The sequence below is a fragment of the Protopterus annectens genome, chromosome 4.part0 (assembly GCF_019279795.1).
Source record: "Protopterus annectens isolate FY-2018-M chromosome 4.part0, PAN1.0, whole genome shotgun sequence".
NCBI lineage: Eukaryota > Metazoa > Chordata > Ceratodontiformes > Protopteridae > Protopterus > Protopterus annectens.
In genome coordinates, this window is record NC_056733.1 from 1,536,053,498 (window position 1) to 1,536,075,542 (window position 22,045).

Below are 22,045 nucleotides of genomic sequence, written 5' to 3' on the forward strand. Positions count from 1 at the left end.
TTAAAGGCTTATAGTGCATGCATATCTGAACTGCTTCTTACTGAAGTTGGTGCGCCTTGTTTGCTGTGGCATAGACTGGATTCGGGCCTGCTGGATCTAGCTTTGTTTGTGTAACTTGAGCACTAATCCAGGCATTCTCTAAAGTATTCAATTGTATTTATTACTGCTTGGTAGTAACTTGATTAAAGTGTAGCTATCATTCTAAGTCTTTTGGATTAAGCACTTGGGCTTCAGACCAGTTGTTTTACATTAGGAAGGTTTGTTGCATGCACTGTGGTGGCAGAACAGGTAGCTTTCATCCTTCTAAGTTGGGAACTGCTGATTGAGAGCCCAGTGTCTGTTATTCTTAAAGTGTATTAGTTCTGGTTTAAGCACTTGGGCTTCAGGCCAGTTATTTTAGCTGGGAATTTCTGGTTAAAGGTTTATAGTGCCTGAATATTTGAACTGTATCTTACTGAAATTGGTACACCTTGTTTGCTGTAGCATAGACTAGATCCAGGCCTGCTGAATCTAGCTTTGTTTATATGCTTGTTGTTTGTTTGCTTGTTATTTCCCTGGAACGCTAATTCCACCTAATACGCGGCTTCTTAGTGCTTCTGTGGATCACTAGTGATATCTGCATTGCTTACTGTACTTATTTCCTTGTTTCACTTGAAAGAAAGTTACTGTTTGTCATTTTTGCATTTAAGTTACCTGTAACACATTGCACTTAAGTTACCTGGCACTTGCTCACTAAAGCAATTATATAAATCAGCACTAAAAATTAAAAGCACTACACCCTCACTCCCCACTGGCCCTTGTTTTCAATTATTAAGGAATTCCCAATATTATTCTAGCATGTCCAAAGGTCAGTTGTCAATCTCCTCTCCGGTCCAGCTGGTGAATCTGGGAATCTTGAGGCAATGTTACAACTGCCTCATGTACACAGACAACCCTCTCCTCCTCCCAACAAATTCCAACCCATGTGAGAGATGCAACCATATAGCCAAACTGGAGGCTAAGCTCTCTCAACTCAGTACTGGCATAACCAGTCAGGAGGAGAAGGAAACCACACTCACTACAATTCCAGTCTCACATAGACCTACACGACAGCAAACCAAACACATAATCACACAAAAACATACTCAGAGGCTCTAAATAAAGATCTGCCTAAGCAGCAGAGACCTCCAAAGCAGACACCCAAGCAACCGCTACCCCAAAACAAAACACGTGCAACACATATCTCACAAAGCCAGTGTGCCGAACAGTCACAGCCCTTAAGACTAAACAACACACCTGATGCGCTTGTAATAAGTGACTCTATCGTCAGGCACACTGACGTCCCGCTCACCAGGCTGAACAAGGAGAGGGTCATGGTGAGCAGCCTGTCGGGCGCTAGGATCCGCCACATAACACAAGCACTCAGGTCACTCCAAGGCAAGTACAAATATGACTCAGTCATTGTCCATGCTGGTGTGAATGACCTGAGACGTACCTCCCTGGACTACATAAAAAGAGACATAAAGGAGCTCTCTGAGCATGTAGCACAGGCCGGTATGACCCTGACCTTGAGTAGCATCTTACCCTCACCAAGAATGATGCCGCAATATGAAGACAAGATGATCAATTTCAACAATTGGCTTAAGTACTGGTGTCATTCAAAGGGGATCCATTGCCTGTCAGCTTGGGATGATATGCTCGACAAGCCACGATGCTTCGCTAGGGACGGCTTGCACCTGTCACCCCTGGGCTTTCGGATATTGACAAAGGCTCTTGCTACCCCATAGTGCCTTTTTAGGCAAGGCTCAAAAGACAAACCCACCTCCATAGGTATCACAAGGGATAAGAAACTAAGATTAATGCTACTCAATGCCAGAAGTCTAAACCTCAAGATGCATGCACTCGAAACTCTCCTTAGCATGGAGAACATCGATATCTGTGCAGTAACAGAAACTTGGTTCAGGGCTCCCGAGAGCACCCCAGTACTACCAGGTTATACCTCATACCATGCTTTTCGGCCCCAAAACTTGGATCAAACCACAAAAGGAGGGGGAGTATCGATATTCATCAAAGATACCCACACCTCCAGGTTGGTGGCAAAGCACGAAGCATCAGAGACTATCCATGTGCAACTAACAGTGGGTAAAACTGCCTTCCAGTTTATAGCCTGCTACAGACCACCCTCCCAAACCCAGGAATCCCACTCGGCCTTCCTGAGAACACTGGAAAATATGAAGGTCTCTCCAAACACCATTATATTGGGCGACTTCAACTACCCAAACATAGACTGGGAGCATTACTCTAGCTCCAACACCCTAGCCCAAAGATTCCCAGAATTTATAAACTCAAATGCTATGGAACAACTTGTTACCACTCCCACAAGAGGGGAAAACATACTGGACCTGATCATCACCAACATGGGGACTCTATGCTCCAGACCAGAAGTGTATCCCTCACTGGTAAGATCAGACCATAAACTAATCTCACTGGATATTCACATCCCGACCCCACCCCCTGCCCAGAAAATCACAGTGAAAAACTTCTCTAAAGCAAATTTCACACTCCTCAAAACCGAGGTGGAATCCTTCAAAGCCCCCGGGCCTGTGGAAAATACGGCCCAGACCGTGGAATCCTTTATAAACGCATTCTATGAACACCTTCATGAATGCATGGATCATGCGATCCCAAATAAAACCAAGACCCAGTCCTCCAAAGGCAGACATCCTGTCTGGTGGACCCCAGCCATAAACAAACTATACAATAGAAGGAGGAAGCTACTAAATGATAGAGCAAAATCCCAAAAAGGGAAGGCATCACTGATCAGTATTAGCAAAAAACTACGGGCATTCATAAAATTGTCTAAGGCCAGCTTCGAGAGAAAAATTGCACAGGACACTAAGGATAATCACAAGGCTTTCTTTAGTTATGTTAGGAACCTGGGTGGTAATTCCCAGATATGCTCAGAATTAGTCCAAAATGACAAAAAATACACTGAACCCACAGACATTGCCAACATCCTAGCTGACAGGTTCAGCGCAAACTTCTCCCCCCCTCCCCACCAAAAGGGCAAATATCTATCCCAGCAGACTGCTGCCCCCCTGACATCTCCGATGCTCAGGTAAGAGCCGCCCTCTCCAAAGCAAAAAACACAGCATCAATGGGACCAGACGGTGTCCCGGGCTGCGTCCTACATGAACTCCAAGAAGAGCTAAACCCAAACATAAAATTACTGTTCAATCTCAGCCTTACTACAGGATATGTGCCCAAAGAGTGGCGTACAGCAACAGTGGTCCCTCTCCATAAAGGTGGTGCCTCAACAGATCCTGGAAACTATCGCCCCATAAGCCTGACTAGCTTGGTCTGCAAAGCTATGGAAAGGATCATCATGGACCTCATAAATAAAGATATTGGGGACCTACAGACACTGGATCCTACCCAGTTCGGCTTTGTTAAGGGCAGATCCTGCCTCTTAAACCTGGTTGATTTCTTTGAAACAGTCACCAAGGCCATTGACGAGGGGAAGGTGGTCCACACAGCCTACCTGGACCTCGCAAAAGCCTTCGATACAATACCCCACTCGGGCATTATAGATAAGCTCACCAGCTTAAATATAAACCCGTTTGTCACTAGATGGATTGCAAACTGGCTCAAGGACAGAACCCACATGGTTAGAATTGCTGGAGCCATGTCAGACTCCAAACCAGTTACAAGTGGTGTCCCACAAGGCTCAGTCCTGGGACCTCTCTTGTTCGATATATATTTCTCGGAGGTACAGGCCAACACGGAAGGACTGTGGCTGACCAAGTTCACAGATGATTGCAAACTGGGCGCCATAATCGACTCTCCAGCCGACACAAGCATCCTCCAAAAGGGCCTCATAGAAACAGACAACTGGTGCCAGAGCCATGGCCTCAAGCTAAATGCCAAAAAGTGTATAGTCATCCCCTTTGGCAAAAACAAAGTGCCCACAAATTACCACGTAGGTGGTAATCCATTAAGTACAGAAGAAGTAATTAGGGACCTGGGGACCCAAGTTGATAGCAATCTCTCATTTGACAACCACGTGGCCAAAGTGGTTAGAAAAACATTTTATATAGCCCACCTAATCATGAAGGGATTCACATCTAGATCAGGGGAGGTCATCGTGCCTCTTTACTCATCCCTCATCAGGCCCATAATTGAGTACAATGCCCCTTTTGGGATGTACCTTACCAGACACCTGCAGCAACTGGAAAGACCCCAAAAGTACCTCACCAAGAGGATCAAAGGGCTCAAACAGATGCCATATGCTGCCCGGTTAAAGAAACTCCAGCTCTACTCAGTGGCATACCACCTGTTCAGAGGCGATCTGTGCCTGACATATAAAGCCATGTCCAACCCGAAATTAATGGACATGCTGCACCTCAGAAAATCCAAATCCCATCGAGCTACGTGCTTGAGAGACTTGAACCTCAGCACTGAAATAAATAGGACATGCTGGAGGGACAGATTCATAACCCAGAGGCTCCCTTCACTCTGGAATAAAATCCCAGTCCAGGTTAGGCAGAGTCCCTCATTGACTCTATTCAAGAGGAATCTTGATGAGTGGATGGGAGATCGTAGGTTTACCCCGGGTATCACTTCTGTGTCACTGTTAGACAGAGGCACAGTATACTAACCTCGAAAAAGGGCATAGCAAAATAAATTTAAAATGGGTGGCGAAAGCCAAACACATTCTGGCTAGGCTTATAAATGCCCTAGGGCAGATAGCCTAGTATGAACCTATGAACCTATGAACCTATGATATACAGGGATAAAGCTCTGCCTATGGCCTAAGTGATCCAGGTTCGAACAGTGGCTCAGGTGTCTGCTAGAGCAGGAATGTAAGGATGGGTGGACCCATCCTGAGAGGAAATGGGCACATTGAGGCTATCCAGTGCCACAGTAACTTGAAGGAGGAGCAGCAATGCAGAAATGATGTCTCATGGGTTGAACATGCATTCACACAGGAAAAGCATTACCTGTACCCCACCCAGTGGAGGAGTTACTTCTTACTGCATATGCCATCATTGCCAGGATACCAGTGAAGCACAAACCACCTTGGCAGCTGCCTGAATTACAGCTTTTCCAGATGGTTGCCACCTTTGTTCTGGGGATACTGAGCATGAAAGAACAAATGACTTTAAGTCCATTTTGGAGATGGGCTTGATCGTAGCCAGTCAGGATGGCAAAATGATTTTGCAAAATGACAGACTATAAAACAAAATAATTACTTAATTCTGAGTTTTATTTTCATGGTTACTATTAGGATCTCAGCATATGCTAGAGATGTACATGAAGTTGTTAAACAGGCTTATGAAGGGTGTTTTGTTAAGAGGGTCTAGATAATGCTGGATAGAAAGTATCTCTGTAACAGAAGTGTAATCGTCCCAAGGGAAGAGCAGTCTACAACAATGTAATTATCATCAGTAGAAGTTCTATCTAATCATTATGTAGTGGAGCTACATAAACTCAGGGATATGCCTTGATTCTTTAAAAGCTTTGGCATGCTTTTCATTTAAGTAATTTAGTGAAGATATCCTGCCTTTTATTTTTCTGCTGTACAATATTCAGTGATTTTGTGCTAATTTGGTAATAGTTTGAAATTAAATGATTCCATATGTGCCTTTTATTTTTCTGCTGTAGAATATTCAGTGATTTTGTGCTAATTTGGTAATAGTTTGAAATTAAATGTTTCCATATGACAGAGTTTTCACTCATCTTACATATAAAGTTACATATTTTTATGTACACTGCTAACATAATTAACTACTACTACTTACAGACTAGGTTAAACAAGAGGAGTCACTGCAGATCTAGGCAGAGTGCTGAATGTAAACATCATAACATTCATGACTTGTGGTCACTTTAGTGGTAGTAGTGTCCATTATGGTTACTGCAGAAAGCATGGTCCCACTCTTGGTGGCAGTACATGGTCTGAATACCAGCTATGGTAGCAGATACCAAGATGGATGAGTACAATAGCAGAAGGGACTGACAGTTTACTGCTGAAGGAACATTTAGCTGCTACAGTGTATGGAGTATGGGACAGTCCAGGGGAATTTCATAAGAAAGGCAATTCTGGTGCTAATAACATAAAACAAGAATAATTCAATAAAGCTTAAAGTATTGCCCTCCTGCAAAAAATGATGCTATTTTGTTTGTTTGTTTTTTGTTTTGCATATGGTGAGGATTTTGCTCTCACATACGCAGTTGACTGTCAGCATTTACGCTGTCAACCTTTTGTGGTCAATGTTCTTGCCATTGCTATTCCAGTGTGTTGACATAATTCAGTAATCTCATATCAGTAACCAATAATATCTACTTTTCTATGTTTTTTTTTGCAAGAGACTAATGAGGAATGAATCTCCCACATCCCCATGTATCCCAGGAGCAGCTGTTAACTTGCCCCATATGTGTGTTTGTGTGTGTGTGTGTGTGTGTGTGTGTGTGTGTGTGTGTGTGTGTGTGTGTGTGTGTGTGTGTGTATGTGTATATATATATATATATATATATATATATATATATATATATGTATATATATATATATATATATATATATATATATATATATATATTAGACCACCTTTATAGTTATGCTTTCTAGTTTATGACCCTGTTTGTCTATGGAAACTTCTTTTTGAATTTATGTTCAAGCAATTCTATATTGTTGTATAATATCTTGTTTAATTGTTTCTCAATATTCTAACCACTGTATGCTGTATCAATTGCGAAACTCAGATTTTTACTCCTTTTATATATTCTATGCTCTTTGTACAAAATAGCTATGTGTGTATATATATATATATATATATATATATATATATATATATATATTTTTTTTTTTTTTTTTTTTTTATTTGTTTATTATTTTTTATCATTTTTTACTATGAAATTGGAGCTTTTCTCCTGGGCCTCCGCTGAAAACGGTTACCTTGTGTCCAGTCGGACTAACCCAGTAAACAAATGAAAAATAAAATAAATAAATAAAATGAATAAAATATATGAGTATATAGATAGATATATAACTATATATATATATAAATATATGTATATGTATATATATATATATGTTTGTGTGTGCATGGGTGTATAGATTTACCCTATGGAATGTGACGTTATGTATTGAATATTAGAAGTGGGAGGAAAGCCTAGACATAAACATTAGTGTGCATTACACTAGAGAAGAACATGCTGCTTATGTGAATCTGCACTACAGTAGTCTCAGCATACGTTCTGGTTGGGGGGGTTAGAATATACACTTTCCAGGTATATGTTAATTCTGTAATGACACTTGCAGCTGGCATGCCATGGTGAAGTGCAGAATTCACCTTAGTTGCATAGAACAGGCCATGCTGTGACACAAATGAGACCGTCGTGAATCCCACACCATAAAACTGCATGTGGACGTACACACTGACAAACTGCATAGTAAATCAATGAAGTCAAAGACTGCATTTTGGCAAGTAAGATTATAGAACTAGTGAAATTAACTGTAGCAACTGGAAGGTTTAATGCTGATGCATCACTACTAATTGTTTAAACAAATTCATGGCCCAAGGCTACTATTTACTGATCCTTACTATTTGCTGCTGGCGACCATGTTTTTCCTCCAAACCATTCTGTTTTCTTCCTCATTGTCTTTCTTTTTGCTCAACTTAAAGTAACAGAGAAACAACAAGTCTAGCATATCTCACCTTGAAAGGAGTGACTTTCTAGCCCTTACCTTACCTTATACTTTCATAATTCATTTCATTATTGTCTTGCAGTATGTAGCAGACATCATTTCTGTCTTCATCTATCACTGTTCATCTTACTCTTTAACTTCTTTCCCCTTCTTTTTTCCAAACCAAATCCTTAAAAACATGCAGGGATATGTCTGTGTTTATGCCTGCATCTGTCTATACATAACTGTCTGAGGCACAAACGGCCATTCTTTTTTCCTTTTTTTACAGAAATAATTTTTTTCACATGGAATTGAGACTGCTTCCTGAGCTTAGGATACAAGCCAGAAAAAAGTAGTTCTTTCAGCAAGCAGATCAGAGTAAAAAATCTCACAGCAGTGGAAGCGTCAATAGGACAGACCAGTACACGTAAGCCCAGTGACAGTGCCCACTTCCATTGATCTCTGGATGTTCATACTATGTTACGAAGTTTAGACTGGGAATAAAAAGCACACATTTTCTTTGATGCATACTGTACCTAATAAAAATAACATTTTGCACTGTAATACTTTCTATTAACACACCTGACCAACATAAAAGATACTTGCAGACGTAACTCCCACCAGAAAGAAATGCACCTGTCTCTCATTATCCTTGGTTCTTTTCTAAAAACAATAATTTTTACTGGACTGAATGTACTGCTTTTTAGTATAACTGCAGTTAGCAGCAATTGAGGGCATGCATGTCTGTGAGACTGAAATAATTACATTATAATATTGTTTATTCCTGTCTATCTTTGAAATGCATACACAGAAATTCCTACTTGCCATTATATACTTCCTCTAAAAAGCCATTTGACATTAGTACTTCACTAGCTATCAAAGATATCTTGATTAGTGGAAAAGTGCAATTGTCACTGCAAAAGATTTGCTCAGTACACATCTAAATTAGCTTCTGAATTGCTACCATAAAAAAACAGGTGTCAGGTGTATGAAGAACTTTAAAAGAATACCTTCCACTTTATGACCACAGACAGGCCATTAAGTAAATGAAGGGATTTAACTTCATGAAAATTGGGTTTAAGATTGAACACACACACACACACACACACACACACACACACACACACACACACACACACACACACACACACACACACACACACACAAGCACATACACATACACGCACATACACAAACACACATTCAAATTTTTCTTAAAAGAATCACAAGAAATTCAGAAATTAGTCCTTTCATCTTTTATTAAAGATTTCTTCAGTATTAAAAAATGCTTACTCTTATTTGTACAACTTTCACTTAACATTGTCTATAAAAAAATAGTATGTACTAAATAGTGTTTATGTAGCGAGTTTTGAGTTTTAAAGAATTTAGCACATACAACTGTGTAAGTATTAATTCTGTTATTTTTACAAGGATAATGAATGCAACAAATCAGATAATTGCACTGGTTATGTGACAGCTGATATTCAAAAATGGATTTGTAGTGATGCAGGGAAGTAGTTTATTTCTGAAGAAGTTTCACTTATTAAAAATGAAAAAAAATAATCTCTAGATTTCTAATGAATCTGAAGTGAAATTTGATTGCCATTTCATTTGTGGAGTTTCTTGCTTTTCCAGTAGACTTAGCTTGAGGTTTATATTCAAAACAAAACATTAGTGCCACACTAACAATGGTATTAAAATCTATGTTATGTGTACAGTACATGAACAGATGTCAGTAAACGCGTATGTACAATGTAGCCAGAGGATGTGTCTGATTCTTGCTGTTTGCAGAAATTCAGTATTATGCAATGGAGTTCTTTTAAAAGTAAGACATTTCTTTTTCAAAGAACTCTGATGTATAATATTATAGTCACCACCTGGTGCTAGCAACATTTGCTCATATGGCTTTCATGCTCACAAGTAAACATTGGTCAACATGGGTAGATCCTGCATTACCAGTGACTGAGTAGCAATTGTTAGTACACATTGGTTTACAATATGTTGTGGATAGCCAAGATGTCAGCAGTGCCCCAGCACCCTTAAGATTAAAAATACATATTCTAATTTCACACTACCTCATTCTAAAGGGAATATCAGATTTTACTGAAGAACAGGGATTGTGCTGTTCATTCATTCTGCCCCAGGGAAGATAAGGAAAACGATGCTACCCTCAAAACCAGGTTTCTTTTTAGTGCCTCTTCAGTGGTAGGTTCATAAACAGTTTTCCCTGCTTCCTGGAAACACCTGGGGCTTTGTCATAAAGCTATATAGTGAAACAGTACATTCTTTTCATTGCTGCAGTATTTCTAAGCCTGCTATACAAGTAATTCTTCTTCATTAAGGGAAAAATAGATCTAAAAGAATCAAACACTGCAGACAGAAATATTTTAACAGTTGTAATAAATGCAGAGCAGTTTACCACTTCGGGTACTTATGACTCATAGACTGAAGAGAGGGATTCCTACATCTATAGCATTGCTGATGTTTGATAATCATTAAGTACAAAAGTGGCTAAAATAGAATTGGTCAAACAGTTAAACATGGTTGCATGACAAAAAGTCATATTGCAGGTGTTTGACATAAGAAAATGTGGACACTAAGCTTCTAATTAACTGCATGAGAGACAAAATCAAATCTGGTCCCACATCTAAAAAAAAACCTTTTTTTGTGGGAAGAGCTTTACTTTTCTTCACTTCATCATATGATAGGCATACATGTTTATGTGTACTAATTGTGAGATGACTGTGCCCTAGAGTAAAGGGATTACTGGGAGCTATACTAATCCCAAGCTTAGTATATATTCAAACAAAGTCACACATTTGTGTTCACGCTCTACTGTGTCAAATACATTGGTATTTAACAACTGTCCTGCCAGTATCACAGTTAGAATAGGGTGAAGGGGTCAGTTAATCTGAAAGCAAGCTGTTAGGGGCATGATCAGCCCCTCAGATGAGTTGTTGACCAGGCACCAGAGCAGAAACCGCATTCAGTAAAAGTAGCTGTGTCTGATATTAAGGTGGCATAAATTATTGTGTTTTGCTGTTTACAGTGTTTGTGTTCTGTGTTCTTTACTATAGTTACTGAAGAATATTTTTTTTTTTTTGGTCCACAATTTCATCTTGAGGTGGGGTGTCACCATGGGGATTGTTCAGAGTGTCACTTTATCTTGCTACATCTCTGTGCCTTTCTCCATATATGTAATGCGCTTGTCTTCTTTAAAGGACGGAACTAAAGTGGTGATTCAGCAAAGTTGAATACAGAAGCAGCCATCATGGAAGCATGATCCTATGAGATCTTTTATCATTAGAACCATTGTGTCTCTCTCACAGAGACATGAACTTTTTGATACTTGAAGAAAAGGAATCATATGGAATGTCTGGAGGGATCTTCAAAGAAGTAGCTCAAGATTCATTCATCCAAGATTTTGTAAGCTTAAATCATTCTTAAGAGTGAAACTCCATTGATGTCCACATCAGCAAAAAATATTGAACTGTTATATCCACAATATTTAAGAGATGGTTAATTGATAAGGATTCCTGCTAGATACACTAGAAATTCCAGAAATTATGCAGGGGACTGAATTATATTACACTGATTTACTGAATAGTTAGAAATGTTGTCATACTGGGTGTTGTAAAAACAGTTAGTGAACTGAATAATTTGGTGAAAGTGACATGGAATGAGTAATAATTTAACTTATGAAAAGGAGAGATATCATCTATGACTTGTTTCTTTAAAGGTTTGCTGCCTTTAACCACTGGAGAATACCCTGTACATAGCATGTGGGCTTATCTCAAATGTTCAATGCTGAATCCAAGCAAAGAGTGATAATATTGGCACAACCTGATATTATTCAAGTGTTATAACCACTACATATCTGAGAACAAAGCATGTTTTACATTGCATTGGTCTTTTAAATGAATGGCATTTGCTAAACGTTACTTTCAGCCAATCCACTTTATTTAGCTGTGGTAAGGTAAACATAAAATGCAATCATTGCTTTTATATATTAATGCATGAATAGTGCAGCTATTTAAATTTCTTGTATTACTTATGTTTCTGTCATGTGTTCTTTGTAAAACTATAATTCACATAAAAAGAAGGTAATCTATGCTCTCATTTTTCGCTGCATGGCTTTTAATGAGCATACCCTATTAGATTATTAAAACTCACTGGATGATGCTCAAGGGCACCGATGGCCAAGGCTTCCAAGTGTACAGAATAAACACATACCTAAGAAGTTGAGAAAGTTTTACCTGTTGAGCCTCCTCATAGGATTCACCTTCTGGCTCCATTCCTTGTTCTCCTTGGGCTTCTTCCATGGCCTCCTGACCAACTTCTTCAGGCTAAGGATATACAAATGTTATATTTAGTTAGTTATATGCAAACATTAATGACATTATAATACAAAAGATGTTATTTCATTTTTTGTCATTTGTGTACTGCATTTCATTCATGAGCAGGAAATACACCATTGCTGTATATTCAGTGTCTACCTCTAACAATGAAATTTAATAAACAAAAATATGTGGGGTCTACACCAAATGTTGTCTTATCACAACAATATTAATGATACAGGACTTAGATTTTTTTGTCAACAGTTGTGACTACCCAGTTAATATGCAAGAACAGTGGCAGATTTAGGCATGGGTGCAGGGGCGTGCGTCGGCCCCTTTTTAGACTTTTTTTTTTATATGCATCCAGTCAACAACGCGCCTAATACTGTACATCAGAGATAAAAAAAAAAACCACCACCACGTTTCTCAGATTCTCAGCTGAAACTTCTTACTCATCAGTTAATTTCTTGGATGTCAGCATAAATATTAGAAGAGGGAGATTAGTATCCACATTGTTTAAGAAAAAATGTTGGAGGAACACCATTTTGAAATACGACAGTATGCATCCTCGTCATACCTTTAAAGGTATTTTGAAAAGTCAATTTGTTAGATTAAGTAAAATATGTACTGACAAGGATGATTTAAATAGAGAAGCTGACAAAATGGTGAATATGTTCTTAGAAAGAGGTTATAACCATGACCTAGTAATGGAAGTCAGAAACAATGTTTTGCCCTTAGAATCTCTGACTTCACATGATTCTAGAATTGATCGCCAGGCAGTTCATTTTACTAATACTGTTTATAACTATAATTATACTGATAGAGTATCTTTTATTACGACATACACTAATGACTTCATGAATATTAAGAAAATATTAGTCAACAATTGGAAGGTTTTAATGCTGGATGAACCTACTAAGAAAATAATAGGTAATACTCCTCATATAGTTTACAGGAGTAATAAAAATTTAAAATCCTTACTATGTGATAGAAAGCCAAAATTATCACACAATATGTTAGGCACTAATGATTCTTTTCGAACCTATCCATGTCATAACTGCAATTACTGCAAGTTTATAACTAAAAGTCAAGAATTTGTACATCCAGAACTTGATTTTACGTTTACACCTAGATTTAGAGCCACCTGCAACACCTCTGGATTAATCTATCTAGCCACATGCGAATGCTGTAATGTATTCTATATAGGCCTTACCAAAAGGAAACTTAAGAATAGAATATATAACCATCAATATGATATAAAAAAGAAAAATGATTTAAATGCTTTGGCCAAGCATGTGATATCTAATCCATCGCATTCCTTTGTATTCAGGGTGCTGCAAATTGTAGAGGACACAGATAGAGGTGGTGACTATATAAATCAGATCGAGTTAAATGAACTAAAATGGATACTTAAACTTAGAGGTCACTGCCCCCCAGGCTTAAACAATTATATCACCATCAGGTCATTTCTTAATAACCGAAGATGACATTATAAAGTGTAGTATAGTTATCATACCCAGCAGTCTTTGTGACATTTAATTATTTGTTTAGTGTTTATTTATTTATTTATTTATTTATATTTTTTCTTTATACATTCATTACCGTGCCTACTTAATTGTTTTTAAACTTTAAGTTGTATACAATTGCTTTAAGACACACTATACTATGATTCTAATATATTATTTATACAGCCTGAGAATTTATAGAGCTTTGCTTCTCTTACCTTATCTTATAAATTAATTTATTTCATTAATTCATTTAATTTTTATTCAAAAAGTTTATACCATGCATTGACTATTTTGAGTAAGTTAGAGGTGGTTTCTTTGACATAATTCTAATTTTTAATTCTTAATTTTTTATTATACAATTATAAATATACATATATTTTAGAAATAGTAAGTTATAATTTACATTTATATTTTTACATGCCTATATTTATATATTTATATATTCATTTATACATATTTATTCATATTTATTCATATTTATATATATATATATTTATATATTCATATATACACTTATTCATTTATTCATATATATATTTACATTAAGTATTTTTATGAATGGAATTGCTTTAGTATATACTGGTAAGAAAAACCTTTATTCAGGAACAATGTGAGCAGCTTTACATTTTAAGTGAACTGAGAATGCTGCACAAGTTGTCCAATGATATATGCTGGAATATTTTTGCATCAAATATTTGTCTGGTTGCTTTGTAATATCGTTTTATAATGTGTTTAGAACAGGCAACATTTGTTCCGATGAAATTTCCTGAATTTTTGAATGTTCTTGAAGTGTTATGGTAGAGTTTGTTTCATTCTTTATGTCTGTTTATGTTTGTTTTATAATACATTTTTAAATGAGGAGTTTTTAAAAAACAGTCTTCCTTTAAATACCTGAATGCTCAAATGTTTTCTTAATTAAATAAGTAGTTAATTGATTAACTTAAGACAATTGTTTATTGGCTGAGCCTCCCTATAAATCTGTAGCTATTTTTCACATTAAATTGTCTGATGAAGCGTATGGTAGCATACCTTTTGTCTGTTTCTATAAATAAAAAGTAAGATTTTTTAACGTGGAGAGTCGGAAGCTTCTTGTTCTATATGTACATCAGAGATGTGATTTTTATTTTTAAATGCATCCTGTCAACAACGTGCCTAATACTGTACATCGGAGATGTGATTGGAGGTTGCAGTCAGATGACTTTTCTTTAAAACGATCCCCCAACTGCATCTCCATTGTAATTTAGGAACGTTGGTGACAGCTTGATAACAAGTAAAAGTTAATAACTTAATTATTTACCTTGAATGCGTCAGACTGTTCAAGATAGTTCAAAACCAGAAAAGACTTCAAATTGCTCTTCCAGTGTGAGGGAGTGACAATTGCAGTTGACGTAATCTGCTAATTTTCATTGAAGCAGCAATTATTTTCAAGGTGCCAAAGAAGCGGTACAGTTGAGAGAGTGCTGCATTTGGCGTGCTTATAGCATAAACGGCTTGTTATGCTTTTATGTTCTAGTGCAACTTGGTAATCAGAGCAGTATAAAATGGATGTGGTATATAATTTGCACAGTCTGAAAGTTTAATATTACGCGCTTCATTTCAAACTTTGTGCAGTGGATTTAGAATTTTTCAAAGTATCATGGGTGTAGTAGTCAATTAAATTGAGCTGGCACAAGCCTGTTATTTCGGGATTTCTTCTTTTCTTCCTTTTTTTTGTGTAGTACTGAGTTATCTTGTCCAAAAAAAGCAGTGTGTAGGAAAGGGAGGCCTACACTTGGTGGGGTCAGGGCTACATACTTATCTGAAAACTGGCTCTTAGTTCCAAAAAGTCCTGGCTTCATCCCTTGTGACAGAATGCCAGGATTTGTACTAGGCTAGCTACCAAAAATATGGACAGCTGAGAGATAACATAGTATTAAATTATATTTTCCTTAATGTCTACAATTAAAGCATACTTATACCAATATAATAACACAGAATATTGTGTTATTTCAGGAAAATCAGATTTCATCGAAATCCCTGGTTTGGAAAGCAAGTACAGTTCTCTAATACTTCATACAATGTGTTATGTTACCCTTATAAAAAGTTATTCTGATGAATTAATGCGAGACATTATTATTTACTATGAATATCAATTAAAACATGGATATTTCAGACTTACACAACCGTTCCTCATAATGAGGTACACTCGAAAGATATGAATTCACCTTTCAACGTTTGGCTGACAGCCAACATTAAAATATCCACAAAATATTATCTGTGTGCATTATATACCTCCCAACTGCCCAGATTTTCACAAACTGTCCAGATGTTGCCTCATATTTTGGTCTGTTCCACATAAAATTTGTGGTTTCATGGATTTTTAGGGCAAATCAGTGTGGACAGATTCACTAAATAATGACAGGCATTTGAGTTTCAGACTTTATAGCCTTCAAAAAAATGCATGGTAACAAAAGACCTTTTATTCTAGCAACTCTTAAGTTTATAACAATATTTAAAATTTGTCCCTATTTCCAGGGCTTTGTCCCCCCATTATTTGTCCAATTTTTTTGTGCTAAGATGTTGAAAGCTGTGATATTATAAACTGATAAAAGTTATAAAAGCGGAAACCTAGCAAGACGTAAACTCTGGGACATTCTAGCGGTAAACAGTAGAAGTACCTGTTCATCAGTGAAACATGCATTTCCACAAGCTGGAGTTAAACACAATCTACAAGTTCTTTTTGTAGCTAAAATGAAGTGATTGTCACAAGCAATTTGCACCACCGACAGACATGAGAGCCAAACAGCCCCCAGACGGGTAACCGACAAGAAATCTTCAGCACCTCTTAAAATAAAGACTAAACTGATAACGGTGCAAACAGATACTCATGTAGTAGTAGTAGTAAAAAAAAAACATGACCATTACTTTCAGTCAGATAAACAGCAAATATTTTGATTTTTTTTTTTTGCATTGCAGAGGTCCTTCTTATTATGGCAATGTTACCTGCTTACAAGAGGAGAGCTTTTGTTCATAAGCTCAATAAACAAGGACATCATGGTTAATTTTGTAAGGTACACAGAGAGTAAAATGTTGTAAAAGGGAACTGCTTCTGATAATGACTTGCTACTTCTGCTTCAGCAGAGTGCTTGTCTCTGCAGTTGGCGGCAGGTCGCTGCATGCAGTAGGTGAATTCTTTACGCAGTTTGTGAATTGTTTGTTGTCGTGCTCAGAATGGCATATTTAATTTCTGGTTCCTTTCCTCTTTCTGTCTTAATGTTGTCTTGAGGGTGACAATAAATATAGAAGTAGGTGTGCTTTGTTCAGTGATGCAATTCTGATTGCCTTGGGGGGCAGTATTTTCATATGTTCCAAAAAGTTCATTCTGATGTTTAGTGCTGCTGGTGAGGTGATGAATGCTGACATATATGTGTGTGGTCATTGGAATGCTACCACCCCTTCACTAAAGTGTTGGCTACGATTGACAGCATGTTATCATCAGGATAATGATTTAAGGTTTCAACGGCTTTCCTTACTACTAACAAAGGAGTGAGCGGTTTTATGTAAGAGTGCATTGTGTGTATCTTCTAAAATACCTCATAAATATGGGAAACAGCCTGAAATTAGTGTTAAATATCTAGAATCTGGAGAACGTTTACATAGTACATACTTTTTTTGAATTGTCATCTCCAAAGAGTGACATTAATTAGTGGATTTAATCACAGCTTCTCATACCTCTCAACCTTTGAACATTAATAATCATAGCACTAGCCTTTAAGAAAACCATAGCAGGGGACTCAAAAGAGGAGCACATTTTTTTAGAATAGAAGGCCTTTGGATTTTTTGGAAGAGAAGATACTAGATCATATATACTTAGTGCCAATCTTTGCAGAAGAAAATCAATAATTCTTAACAGAAGCAATGTAAAATATGAGGCCAAAAATCATAGTGTTGCACCTAAATCATAGCAGTTGAGACTTAAGGTGATAATAATAGTCCATAGAAAGTACAATCTACTTTAGTGTCACCTTAACTATACAGATTTAGTTAGATTTCAATATACAATAATAATCGTATGGGGAATATGGCAAAGTGGACATTTTGGCTCAGTCTTAGCAGTGTCTTAATAACCGATCAAAAAGAAAATTGACTTTGTCCTTTCTTACTCTCTGATGAAACCCAGAAAAGCAGTACAAGGGAACATATGGGATCTGTCGTAGGGCAAACTGTTAATTGAAACTTCTGCGTTTCTGGTTTGCTTGCTTTCCATTGTTTCCCAAGTAACTGTGGTTGTAGTTGTGATGTCAGCTAGGAGGCACAGAACAGCATGGCTGCCTCACCTTTGGACACGAAACTGAAAATGACAGAGCAGTTCTCTTATGTAGTAAGCATGCCCTTTCTTTTGCAGTGCTGTTATTCCCAAAATTTATTAATGGGGAAATATTTAGCAATGCACACTCACCTTTTTATTTGTGTGCAGTACATGGAAAATGTCAGAAATGCTTTTTTGTATGTGGTCACAGGATAAGGTTAACCAATTCGATCAAAACAGCTCAAATGAGCAAGTGGAGATGGATCAAACCTTGTTGCCTTAACCACCAGACAAGATTTATCTTTAAAAGTCTGCCTTTAACTTTCTACTTAGGTTCCTATCTGACTGTCCATCCATCTGCCTGTCTGTCCACTCCTAAAGCAATACAGCTGCATTCCTGCTGCAATCTTGCAACGACCCCTTGATAAGAAACTCCTGCTACCAGCACATATGATGCTACTGCTGACCTCTGCAGAGCTTGAAACCCTGTTTGCAAGGGCCACTAAACTCATCTGGATGCCAAATGTCACTGTTTCCTTTGCACCATTGATCACTATATCTTTAACTTTTTTTATTCTCCTTTCACTCTCCATGCTCATTTTTGAGAAGCTTACCCCATAATCTGGCACGCTGGTATATTTTAGGACAAGTTGCTTCTTTGACATCAGATACTACACACACACATTTGATGTCCCTGTAGGAGCACCTGTCTGTATAATTTCAAAATGAGTTTGACAATCTTGCCCCCTTTTCCAAGTTTGCTTGTTTGTGTAAGTTCAACCACTGGCAGCCATACCCAAGATGTCTTATAAAACCCAGATTCTGTCCAGGTCAACACAAATAAAAAGCATTTTGCTCCTTGATGAAGCCTGGGGAAGGATCAATTCTTTTTCCTGCATTTCCAAGCAAACAATCCTGGATTCCAGTCTTTAGGGAAAATGATAATTTTCATATAGTTCACGTCCATACCCTGAGATGTAGCTCTATTTTGACCATTCCATTCTGGCTTGTTATGGATCTGAAGGGCTATGAAAGGGAATCAGTATGCAAATTATTTCAGTTACAATGGAAGGGTTCGATCTGAAGTAGCTGCCTAATGGAAGTTGATGTCAGCTATCTCTGTATTAGCTAGCACTTGCCTCCTTCATCAGGCCTTTTTTTTTTTTGCTTGTGTGGGCTTTCAGTTCTCAATTAAAACAAATCAAGGCTGTTATATGATTTCTTTTGGGTTTATGTACTCCCCCATGCATTCTAATCACAAGTGTTAGAATACTGAAAGCAAGCTTTCGCAATAGGGTTAACTGCTTTGACTAAAATGAAGTACTAATCTGTAACTAAGGGTATAGATCTAACCTGAGCTTGAGTTTCATACCGGGTTGACCAGTACAGCACTATTACAATACATGCTACAGCATTAATGTGGTAAACAGGATAACCTGCTAGTTTGTGTATACAAGATCGAATGCTAACTTTGTTCCGCAGCTGATTATATATACACATACATACTACATTGCGGTTGTACATTTAGAAAGTTGACAGAATAAATGGTTGGTTTTGTATTATCATGCAGTATGAAACTTAAATGTCCTAATTAATTGTGAGGCAAGGTACTACACAAATGAGTTGTGCAGGGATGTAGTGTGAGTGGGTCACATGATGTAGACATACCCATCTCATGTGAGGGAAGAAGCTAGATACCACAGCACATTTGCTACTTGTCAGACAGATAAGCACTGTCTCATGTGTAGACCATGTGCAGGAGAAGACGTGGCCTATTAAGCAACATAAAATCACTGTGGGCAAGACAGTTGTATGGGAGCACAAACCTGCAAACTGTTACCATACAACCTGACAAGTTTATAACAGTGCATATGCCCAGTATGACATGGAAGGAGAATGATGTGACTTAGCATGTGCAACCAATCATCATTTCCAGGCACGCATTGAAAATACTTGTACTATCTGTACATGTGCTGTGTGCACAGGAATTACCTGTTTCTAATACCGTATCCACAGCAAAATCATGTGCAACTGAATTTAAAATGATGTCTTTCCACACGTGATGTCAGAGCTTCTTAAGGTAATCTTTTCACAACCACCAAACCCAGTCTCTCACTTTTCCGCTTTCACCCAGTAGTCAATTAACCAGACTGCACACCCTCCCTTTGCAAATTCCTGGATCCGCCACTGAAGAATAACGTAATGTATAGGGCAAGGTGTTTGATGTGTTTGAAATATGCAAGTGACAAGTACACAAGCAGATCTATAGCAAGCAAATTGCCACCATTCGCTGTAATATGCACAATGACAAAAAGATGCTTATTGACAGCATCAGACGAAAACATTATAGTCAGAGTTTCCATTTTTGACAATGAGACTAGATATCTTAAATTCAAGAGTATAAGTCTGTGGATCAAAAAGAGACTGTATAAAGCCTGATCGTTTCAGAATAACAGGACAAAAAGTCCAGCTGTTGAAAACATTGACACGTGTGGTAAAAAATAACACCCCCCCCAAAGGGGTCTGTCCCTTTATCACATCAGCCAACAAATTAGATGAAAATTAATCAGACTCCAGGGCTATTTATAATTAATTCATTTGGCAGTTGTGTGCTTCAGACTGCATGCTTCAGTCAAAGCAACTAAGTACATTCGTAAGGTAAATGAAAACTAAAAAATGGCTGCTCAGCAGCCAAGTGTTATGCACACAGGTTCATAGGTATATACTAGGTTAACTACCACCAGGGCTTTTATAAGCCTAGCCATGCAACTCAACCCAGTTGTGTCCCTATGTATCATGGGCATTTATTAGAAGGGGGTATGCCAGTTAGGAAGTTTCTAAGAGGATATGCAGGATGTGGGGGGAGGTATGTTAGTTCAGGCATTGCTGTCTGCTTCTGTCTATCAGACACATGAGGGCCAGACCTGGGATGAATTTCCAATTTCCCATCCACTGGTCAATCTCTGGACAAGCCATCCGGAGGATGAACAGGCACTTTTAGAGATACATCAATACAACTGCGTCAGACCTTTGTTTGTTGCTTTTAATTTATTTCTTTTCCTATTTCACAACATCGAATTTAGGAAATTCAAGGCCAGCCCAATCATATAGATTTGATACAGTGCAGTACCATCCACAGAATGGAACAAACATGGTCTAAGGATCTCATAACCCAACCTAAGATAGACATTGAACTGAGCCCACAACATCACCCAAATGAAGGTAGAAAACAGACAGACAAACACCTATTAGATCAGCTAAAAAGGACACTGAGGAGAATAAAAAGTCTCCAGTGGGGAGAACCATACCTCAGATTTTGCCTAGAAAAAAAAATTATTCCCAAAGGTCTGATGCTCCCAAAAAGACCTGTCTGCAGCAATGTCAATGAGGATCTCACCCAAAGATGGAATGATATCCTAAGGGACACTAGTCTGAAGCTTGTTAACCTACTACAGTAGCACAACAGTGAGCAACAAATCAAATCAAAATCAGACCTAATACTTCATGAAGAAGTATATAAAAACATATCTAACATCAATACAAAGTTCTGAGCTATCCAAAAAAGAACAAACACCTTTGTGAATGATATCAAAATAAGGAAACCAGTCAAGATCAAGACAGACATTAACGACAATCACAGCATTACCAAGGTTTAGTCATCATCATCCCCACGAAATATGAATTACAAAAGATGTGGAATCACAATAAGAAATTCCTCCTTTACCCATAAATCTCCACCAAGTCCTGCACAATTTCAAGGACCAACAACAAGAGATGAGCCCACCAACAATGAACTTCCACACCAACTCAACCCACAAGGCACATTGGGGCAGGATGTTCAGTCAAGCTGAAACTCCCTGAGACTGGTCCCACAGCAAAACAGGATCCAATCCACCAACAAACACAACAACTAGGCCCCAGAATCTACAACATGGACCCTGCTGCAAACCCCACAACCACTCCTCTCCAATGAACTCTGCCATCTCAGACTATACAGATGACCAAAGAGCAACCCACACCACAGGGACAAAACATGGCAAGAAAAGAGGGACCTCAAACACCTTTGGACACCTCCAAAGGATCCACTAAAGCAACAAAGTCAAAGGAACCATCAAAATTATCACAATTTGGAACCACTCCATCAAACCACTCATGAAAGCAGAACAAATTATACCAGAAAAGAGGTTCACTTTCACCCCACAGCAAAGAAACAATTTAGTTCAGACCTGAAGCAACCTGAAAATTTTCT

General features: G+C 37.9%; 1 protein-coding gene across 1 annotated transcript in view; it reads right to left on the bottom strand.

Moving 5' to 3' along the window:
* The window catches only part of SNCB (synuclein beta), a 720,540-nt gene that overhangs the window by 200,306 nt on the left and 498,189 nt on the right, over positions 1-22,045 (bottom strand). The window contains exon 5 of the mRNA XM_044069350.1: positions 11,920-12,009. Coding sequence (XP_043925285.1) covers positions 11,920-12,009 — 90 coding nt within the window. The remainder of the gene's footprint in view (positions 1-11,919; positions 12,010-22,045) is intronic.